This window comes from Pseudorca crassidens, chromosome 1 (genome assembly GCF_039906515.1).
Source record: "Pseudorca crassidens isolate mPseCra1 chromosome 1, mPseCra1.hap1, whole genome shotgun sequence".
Taxonomy (NCBI): Eukaryota; Metazoa; Chordata; class Mammalia; order Artiodactyla; family Delphinidae; genus Pseudorca; species Pseudorca crassidens.
In genome coordinates this window covers 28872304-28882328 of record NC_090296.1, presented here as the reverse complement: position 1 = coordinate 28882328, position 10025 = coordinate 28872304, and the positions used below count along the sequence as shown (strand labels likewise).

The window sequence follows — 10025 nt, the reverse complement described above, 5'->3', positions numbered from 1 at the left end:
CAGGGGGTCAGTGGTCCCTGTACCCCAGACTGGGCCCAGGTACAACTCTCCTGGACCCAGAGCCTGGGGGATACACGTGGGAGATCTCCGACTTCTATGTGCTGAAGGGAAAGGCCCAAGAGCCTGCCTTCAAGTTCTGCCCACACAGTGCTCCCCCAGGCCACCCCTGAGCATGTTGGGTCCCTGCAGGACTCACTGTCACCCGCGGCTCTAGGAATGCCTTGCGCTCACCCTGCTCACCCCCAACACTCCAGCAAATGAACAGCCTCTCATCTTTCATGTCCCTTCCTACCTGGAGCCTTCCTGACTCTCCAGGCAGAGTCTATACCCTCTGTTCTCTCATAGAGCACATGACACATTCCTCCATTTCTGCACTCTATGCATTGTGTTGTAACTTTTTATTTACAAGTTTATCTTCCCCACAAGACTGATTTCTTCAAGGGTGGCGATGGTATCTTATTCATCTTTTATCCCCAGGACCCATCAAAGGGTCACTCAAGCCACTGTTGAATGAATAAAGGAATGAATGTTCTTTCTCTAACTCATCCATTTATTTAACAATTTCAAACATTTATTGAGCATCTACTGTGTACCAGGTAGTGGGGCAAGGCACTGGGGACAGAGTGGTGGGCACAGCAGTCCTATTTGGGGAAGTAAGATACAAAATTGCAAGTGTCCTAAGGCCTCAGAGGCTCTAGATGAGGGACCATGAAAGCATATCTATGGGACTTGGGTCAAGGCGTTTAACCTCTGAGCCTCTCCTGTGTTCTAAATTGAAATAATAACCCTGGGTCCTTCAGTCTCGTACTGTTGAGAGGAAGAAGCAAGGACAATGGCAAAGGTACCACATGAGCAGGGGAGAAAGGTGGCCACACCATGCGGCCTCCTCGAGCTGGGGGGCCGGCTGGGGGGAGAGGGGCTGGCAGCTGCCCCGCCCTCAGTTAGATCTTGGGGACCAGTGGGACACTCAGAGGCTTGGGAGCTGCCAGAAATCCTCCTGGATGATCAACCCAGGGGATTTACCCCGGGAAGAGGCATGCAGCTCTCTGCAAAGGGACATACACATAGGCCTCCGGGCAATCAACGAGGGGAGAGGCTGTGATGCCAAAAGGGAAAAACAGGACAGGGAAGGAAGGGCCTGAACAGCCGGGGCCCTAGGGTGCAGAACTAAGAGAAACCCTGCTAGGTGCTGACTGCACCCCAGGAGGGCCTTCTGCTGGAGGATCCTGTGGAGAACGAAAGGGAGATTTTATTCCAGGCTCCGCAGGCCCCACGGGCTGCCGATAGAGGGCTGCATACACCAAGAATAGGCAGAGAGTGATAAAAGGACATGAGGGACTGATTTTTAAAATCAATTAATTAATTAATTGATTGATTTTTGGCTGCGTTGGGCTCCGTTGCTGTGCGCGGGCTTTCTCTCAGTGGATGAGGGTCCGCCTGCGATACAGGGGACACGGGTTCGTGCCCCGGTCCAAGAAGATCCCACATGCCCGTGAGCCACGGCCGCTGAGCCTGAGGGTCTGGAGCCTGTGCTCCGCAACGGGAGAGGCCACAACAGTGAGAGGCCCGCGTACTGCAAAAAAAAAAAAAAAAAAAATGTTCAGAGTGCCTCCCTCTGCTCCTTCATATGTTTGTCTTCCGCAGTGCCTTCTGTTCAGACGTCAGTCCACCTGTGGTTTCCATGCAAGAGGAGCAAGAGCCCAGGAAGCGGGGGCAGGCAGCGCAAAAGGTGGGAACAGACTCAGGAGCCAGGCAGATTGCCCTCCTTCATCTGGGGACCACTCCTGTCTGAGCGCAAGGCTCCATCGCCCAGACATGACAGTTCCTGATGAGAAGAGTGCAACCTGAAAATAGGGAGAACATCAAAGTGGATCTGGAAGACCTGCTTTTAGGTGCAGACTCCGCTACTTTCTTAACTTCCTCAAGCAGTGGTACGTTCATCGACACGACTGCAACCGTGACAGTTCCTCACAGGGATGCCGTGAAGAGCCAAGGAGATGGTGAGATGGTTTGCACTAAACTCTATTTCTTCTTGAGTCAGTTTTATTAAGTTTTTGCTGTTATTTAAAAAAATTTCCCACCTTCTGCTAACTTCTTGAGTTGAACACATCTCATTCATTTTTAAAAATTGAAGTAGAATTAATTTACAATGTTGTGTATCTCATTCATTTTTTTTTCTGCATTGGGTCTTTTTTGCTTGAATTTTCAAAAAATTTATTTATTTTTAATTTATTTTTATTTTTGGCTGCGTTGGGTCTTCATTGCTGTGCGCGGGCTTTCTCTAGTTGTGGCGAACGGGGGGTACTCTTGATTGTAGTGCGCGGGCTTCTCATTGCGGTGGCTTCTTTTGTTGTGGAGCATGGGCTCTAGGCATGCAGACTTCAGTAGTTGCGGCACGTGGGCTCAGTAGTTGCAGCTTGCGGGCTCTGGAGCGCAGGCTCAGTAGTTGTGGCACACAGGCTTAGTAGCTCCGCGGCATGTGGGATCTTCTGGACCAGGGCTCAAACCCGTGTCCCCTGCATTGGCAGGCGCCAATGCGCCACCAGGGAAGTTCTGTTCAAATATTTTATATTGCTCCTCTTTTCTGTTTTACTTAGTGACAGTGAATGTTAAAAACCTTCCACTCTGGTTGTGGATTTGCCAGTTCTCCCTGAAATTCTACTTTCTGTTTTTGCATTTGCTGACTCATGGTATATTATCTGCCTGTGCATTTTTTAAGTTAATTTGACAAGCTTCTCTTTTTCTGTGAAAATACTTGGGTTCCTTAACTGTTCTTTCCATTCCTCACCATGGGCCTGGTCTTCTGTCCCTGCCTGGGCATTTAACATGCAACTTCCTAGTCTACAGTCACCTGCTGCCCCCACACCCTGTCCCTGTTGTGGCTCTCACACCTGGGATTTCTCCTTCTGGCTTCCTAGTTCAGTCATGCATTAAACTTGTCTTTGTTGTATTTTATTCATCTCTAGGTGCTCTTTTTTAAAAAATTTTATTAATTAATTAATTCATTTATTTACTGGCTGCGTTGGGCCTTCGTTTCTGCGTGTGGGCTTTCTCTAGTTGTGGTGAGCGGAGGGCTACTCTTCATTGCAGTGCACGGGCTTCTGATTGTGGTGGCTTCTCTTATTGTGGAGCACTAGCTCTAGGCATGCGGGCTTCAGTAGTTGTGGCACATGGGCTCAGTAGTTGTGGCTCGCAGGCTCTGGAGCGCAGGCTCAGTAGTTGTGGCACACGGGCTTAGTTGCTCCACGGCATGTGGGATCTTCCTGGACCAGGGCTCAAATCCATGTCCCCTGCATTGGCAGGCGGATTCTTAACCACTGCACCACCAGAGAAGTCCCAATCTCTATGTGTTCTTAATCAGAATTGTTTCACAAGTCTAGTCCACCATTTTCCCAGAAGTTCTTTGTAAACTGTAAAGGGCTGTAAAATGTGAATAAAATGATTACCTCTCAAGCCATTGGCTTTTGCGCATCCTTCCCCACTGTTAGTGGTCCCTGCCCCACCTGGTTCCCCATTGGGATACTTCCCCCAATCCTGGCATTGGGTTACCTGCTTGCACTTGTTTCACTTGGTTCTTGTCAACACCCTCCAACCACTGGCACCTTCCTCTCCATTTCTTATCCAGAAATGTCAAGCAAGCAGAGAAAGAGGGAATAATATGTGATATGTGCTTGGTTAGGCAGAGAACCATGGACACTTTAAATGGATTTCCTTCCAGTCTTTTGTTCTAGCTGGTTGCAGTTATGGCTAGAAGAATGAAGTTCTCCAGAGGGAGTGCAGGCCATATATTTGGTAGTCAGGTAGCAGTGGGAAGGACTTAGACTCTTTTACTAGTTACTTCTTTTTTAACTGTTAATTTTGAATTGTTAATTGTGATTTTTAAATTTGAAAATGAAGAGTTGAGCTCATTGACTTATTCTCTCTCTCTCTCTCTCTCTCTCTCTATATATATATATATATACACACACATACGTATATATGTAGTGCATTTTTTTCTAAATCATTTGAGACCAACTTGAAGACATGATGACATATAACTCCTTAATACTTCAGTATTTATTTTTTTTAAATGAGGATACTCTCCCACGTAACCACTACACAACCAATCAAATCAAGAAATTGACACTGATTCAGTACTTCCATCTAATCCTGAGAGTTATGTTTTATTCAGTATCCTTACTGAGGACTACAGCCCAGGAGACAGATAGCTCTGAGGAACTGTTGCAAAGAGGTAAGGGAGGAGCCAGGATATATAGGAGTTTTTGCAGAAAAAACAAACAAACAAACACGTAGTTGAACATCAAAAGATTACTGCTAATCACAAAAACAGACATCTCAAGTTAATGATTTTAGCCATTTTCTATGTATGGAAAGAGTCTGGGCTCATTGAAATTATTCCTTTGATATGCATCTTAACTCTCTAGGGCCAGTATCTTGTTTTTCTCCGTTCTGAATTCCCCTTAGGACACATCATGGGGTGGAGGTGGAGGGGAGGATGCAGTGGTGGATGGCTGGATGGTGGGCAGCATTCTTTGTTTATCGAAATGGCAGGCAACATTCTTTGTCCACAGAGTTTCCTCTTGGTCATAAATTCGACAAAGGTTTGGGAGGCATTTCATGACCAAGTTGTCCCAATGACCTAGGCTCATTCCTAGATCAGGTGGGAATTCTGTTGATAGCCTACTTAATGTGCTAATTTTTCTTTTTTTATAAATTTATTTATTATTTATTTTTGGCTGTGTTGGGTCTTCGCTGCTGCACGCGGGCCCCCTCCAGTTGAGGGGAGCAGGGGCCACTCCCTGCTGCAGTGTGTGGGCCCCTCACCATGGTGGCCTCTCCTGCTATGGAGCACGGGCACCAGGCACTCAGGCTTCAGCAATTGTGGTATGTGGGCTCAGTAGCTGTGGTACTCAGGCTCAGTAGTTGTGGCACACGGGCCCAGCCACCCTGCGGCATGTGGGATCTTCTCGGACCAGGGCTCGAACCCGTGTCCCCTGCATTGGCAGGCGGATTCTTAACCACTGTGCCACCAGGGAAGTCCCTAATGTGCTAATTTTTGAATTAGTCCCTGTTGATAACCTAAAATTCTCTGGATCACCTGTCTTAGTAGTCTACTACGATCCAGGAAATGTTTTCCCTTGCTCCTTTTTCCTGTATCTAGAGATCTAGCATTGCACTATTACAATTATTGTATATAGAGTTATATATATGATCAACTGCCTCAAGACGTTTAGCCATCATTAATTTTGCCAGAGCCCTGGTTATACATTGGGTAATGTAAGAAAAAACAGTCTTATAAAATAGACAGGGGAATTCCCTGGTAGTCCAGTGGTTAGGACTCCATGTTTCCACTGCAGGGGGCACAGGTTCGATCCCTCATCAGGGAACTAAGATCCCGCAAGCAGCGCGGTGTGGCCAAAAAATAATAATAATAAAATAAATAAATAAATAAAATTAAATAGGATATAAGGATACAAGTAATTCAGCTAGTAACAGTAATCAAGTCATAGTACGGCAGAGAGAGGCACAAGGTATAAATAATTTGAAAACAACGAGAGAGAACACATTTAAACAATAATTAGCATAGCTAGTTGTAATCTGGTCTCAATAAGCTATCAAGTCCACATGGGAGCCAGCTGGAGAAGCCAAATCCTGGAGGGATCAGGTAGAAAGAAAAATGTTGCATCTTCGTTTACAAAGGTATACTTTATCAACTTGTTGTAGGTCATAGTTGGTGTAAGAGGAAAGGTTTTCTGGAAAATGAAGATTAAAAGCCAGTATGTTTCAGAAAAAAAGACATAAAATTATAAATCATATTTATCAGTTAATTCAACCCCATGTTCTTGTTGATCTGGATGAAGGCATAAAGTTTTCTGTCAGAGTTTTGTAATTTCTTACGCAGTTCAGTGGTATGACCTAAAAGTCATCAGAAACTTATATTTGTCAAAAAGTCCTTTTTATGAATCTTCTTAAAGATCTTCATTTTATAAAACCATCAGAGTAAAGCAATGATTGTCTATAAACGACAAAAGACTTAAAATGGCATGGTTACAAAGCAATTAACAAGTAATTTGGATATTTCTGTGACATACAACACTTTTATATAATAACTAGAATTATGACTGATAACATTATACCAGGACATATTAGATTTTTAGGAATTCCATATAAATTTTGGAATATCTGTATTAATGGCATTTACTCATACAATATAACCTAAAAAGGTTAGGGCCACGTATTTGACAATGTTTCCCATGTAATGTAACTTACCAAATAAACCTAATTAGTTTAATATCTCTCTTCAGGATGTTTTGAGGGTCTTTTGAAGCACCCCAAAGGTGTCTAGAGAGCAAAAGAACTTTATTTAGAATTTGACTTGGAGAAGTTCGTCAAAGATATCGAAAGTTTTTATTTATTTATTTATTTGGCCACACCATGCGGCATGCGGGAGCTTAGTTCCCCGACCAGGGATCGAACGCATGCCCCCTGCAGTGGAAGTGCGTTCAGAGTCTTAAACACTGGACCACCAGGGAAGTCCCTCAAAAGGTTTTAAAACACTTAATCAAATAGGATCCTTGGTCACTGTGAAACAATACTTGTTCATTCAACGAACGTGACAATAAAAGATTTTTAAGGAAAATACAGATCATTTAGAAGGCAAAGAAACTTACAATCTATTATCAAAAGTAGCTCAACATTTCAAGAAAACTTTGTTCTCTTTTTTTTAAACATTTTGTCTTTTTTTTTTTTAAGATTTATTTTATTTATTTATTTTTGCCTGCACTGGGTCTTCATTGCTGCACGCGGGCTTTCTCTAGTTGCGGCGAGTGGGGGCTCCTCTTTTCGTTGCAGTGCATGGGCTTCTCACTGCGGTGGCTTCTCTTGTTGCAGAGCACGGGTTCTGGGCACACGGCCTTCAGTAGTTGTGGCACCTGGGCTCAGTGGTTGTGGTTCATGGGCTCTAGAGCGCAGGCTCAGCAGTTGTGCTGCACGGGCTTAGTTGCTCTGCAACATGTGGGATTTTCCCGGACCAGGGCTCAAACCTGTGTCCCCTGCACTGGCAGGTGGATTCTTAACCACTGCGCCACCAGAGAAGCCCAAAACTTTGTTCTCTTAATACAGAGAGAAAACCAAGCTCTAGTCCTGCACCAGCCCACTCTCAATAACAAAATTAATTTACCTAATTCAATTCAATTCCAATCCCAGCCTGACCATGCACAAAATTATTTCCTCAGGGTTCCCTTTCTACAAACCTTCTACAATTTTCTGTATCTATATTAGTTTAGCCCTTATTTTTCTTTCCCATTTAAAAATAACCACCTTTGGGACAAAATCACTTTCTTTCCCCTTAACAAAATGCATTTCCATTCCTCATACCTTCTTTTGCTGAAAACACACATCCTACTTTCCTTGCATACTAAAATGTTTCCCTTATTATCCCAGTAGCTTTAGTTATATATATTACAATTTTAACCCTTAAAAATCTTAATCTTGGGCTTATCTGGTGGTGCAGTGGTTAAGAATCCACCAGCCAATGCAGGGGACACGGGTTTGAGCCCTGATCCGGGAAGATCCCACATGCCATGGAGCAACTAAGCCCATGCGCCACAACTACTGAGCCTGAGCTCTAGAGCCTGCATGCCACAATTACTGAAGCCTGTGCACCTAGAGCCCGTGCTCCGCAACAAGAGAAGCCACCGCAATGAGAAGCCCGCGCACCACAACAAAGAGTCGCCGCAACTAGACAAAGCCTGTGCGAGCAGCGAAGACCCAGTACAGCCAAAAATAAATAAAATAGGGCTTCCCTGGTGGCGCAGCGGTTGAGAGTCCACCTGCCGATGCAGGGGATGCGGGTTTGTGCCCCAGTCTGGGAAGATCCCACATGCCGCGGAGGTGCTAGGCCCGTGAGCCATGGCTGCTGAGCCTGCGCGTCCGGAGCCTGTGCTCCACAACAGGAGAGGCCACAATGGTGAGAGGCCCGCATACTGCAAAAAAAAAAAGAAAAAAAAGAAACAATAGTGCAGAGGACTTCTCTGGTGGTCCAGTGGCTAAGACTCCACGCTCCCAATGCAGTGGTCCTGGGTTCAATCCCTGGTCAGGGAACTAGATCCCACATGCTGCAGCTAAGATCCCGCATGCCACACTAAAAAAAAAAAAATCCTGCATGCCACAAGGAAGATCCCGCATGCTGCAACTAAGGTCCAGTGCAGCTAAATAAATAAACATTAAAAATAAATTAATTAATTAAATAAAAAAGAAACAATAGTGTAGAAATTAAAGCAGGATCCTGAGTCCTCCTCAAGGGATATATATAACAATATCTTTGAGTTCTTCTACAGGAACTGAGGCCCCCACCCAGGTGGAGGATGGTAACTTCAGGCTGAGCACAAGATTCCTGGAACATTGCCCTGTTACCTCACCACAAACCAATCAGAAGAAAGTCACACACACCCTGCAGCACTCACCCCAAAGTTTGCCTATAAAAATTTTTCCCTGATAATTCTAGTTATTACTTTAAAATATATATCTCAGAAATAACTAAATTTCAAAAAAAAAAAAAAACTTTTCCCTGAAAGCCATCAAGTAGTTTGGGGTTTTGAGCACAAGCTACCTGTTCTCCTTGCTTGACCCTGCAATAAACCTTTCTCTGCTCCAAACTCCGTGATGTTTTCATGTGTTTGGTCTCATTGTGTGTTGGACACATTAACTTGCATTTGGCAGCAAAGTCCACTCTGGATCCCTTTGCTGGTTGCCCAAACTGGCAACTGAAAAGAAAAAGCACGACTTAATAGTTGAGAGAAATGTTTTATTCGGAACTTTACTGAGGACTATAGACCAGGAGACAGCCTCTCAGATAGCTGTGGAACTCTTCAAAAGAAGTAAGGAAAGAGCCAGGATATAAAGGTGTTTTGCTTAAAAGAGAAAAGAAAAAAAAATGTAGTCAAACGTCAAGATTACTTCTAATCTCATAAAACAGACATCTCAGGTTAATGGTTTTAGTGACTTTCTATGTATGGGAAGATGCAAGAGCCTGTGCTCATTGAAATTATTCCTTTGATATGCATCTTAACTATCGAGGGCCAGTATCTTATTTTGCTCCATCCTGAATTCTCTCAGGGTGCACTGTCGGGGTCAGCTGCAGTGGTGAATAGCTTGATGGTGGGTAATATTTGTTGTTTACTGAAATGGCAGACAACATTCTTTGTCCACGTGATCATTCCAATAATGTCCTTTATAAGTGGTGGATCCAGTCCAGAACCACACTTGTTTTTTTTTTTTTTTTTTTTGGCTGCATCGGCATGTGGGATCTTTTCATTGCCGTGCGTGGGCTCCAGAGCACGCAGGCTCAATAGTTGCAGCACGAGGGCTTAGTTGCCCTGTGGCATGTGGGATCTTAGTTCCCCAACCAGGGATCGAACTGTCCCTTGCATTGGAAGGCAGATTCTTAATGACTGGACCACCAGGGAAGTCCCCAGAACCACACGTTGGGTTTAGTTGCAAACTCTCTGCAGTGTCTTCAATTGGGAACAGCCCTCAGTCTTTCCTGGCCTTCCTTGACCTTGATATTTTTGAAGATTTCAGGATAGTTTCTTTATAGAATGTCCTTAATTTGAGTTTTTCTGGTATTTCCTCATGATTAGGTTGTATAACCTGAATTTAATCATAAGGAAATATCAGACATAGACTCACCAAAGCCCCATCCCAGCTCTGCTTGTGCCCCCGCCCCCTTCACCTGAGAGCGGGGGGTGGGGGTCCCAGAACAGGAGGTGTGGTGGGCAACCTGCTTACGAGTCTGCCTTGAACCTTAGTTGTGCGTGCTCAGCGGCACATGGGACTAGGGCAGGCTGCTCCCCTGCCCTTCAGGTACCCAGTGTCATTGGGAAGATGTGACCACATGCTGTGTACAGAGAGTAAGGCAGCACCTCAGCACACAAGCTACAGGTTGAGGTGCCATGAGTGCCCTGGGAGTGTTTCCTGAAAACTGGGTTCGCCTCTCGGTAGGTGTCAAATCAAAACGCACAACC

General features: G+C 44.8%; 1 protein-coding gene across 6 annotated transcripts in view; it reads right to left on the bottom strand.

Annotated features, from left to right (window-relative positions):
- Window positions 1-4027: 4027 nt before the first annotated feature.
- The window catches only part of ABCD4 (ATP binding cassette subfamily D member 4), a 29464-nt gene continuing 23466 nt past the window's right edge, over window positions 4028-10025 (bottom strand). For 5 of the 6 annotated variants that reach the window (XR_010941865.1, XR_010941861.1, XM_067730253.1 and 2 more), the window contains one exon: window positions 8790-8912. Coding sequence is in view for 4 of the 6 variants with exons in the window: in XM_067730264.1 (XP_067586365.1) it covers window positions 8851-8912 (62 nt within the window). In the remaining 2 variants the exon portion in view is untranslated. Of the gene's footprint in view, window positions 6343-8789; window positions 8913-10025 lie in introns of those variants that run through there. The other variant, XM_067730282.1, reaches the window with a different exon arrangement.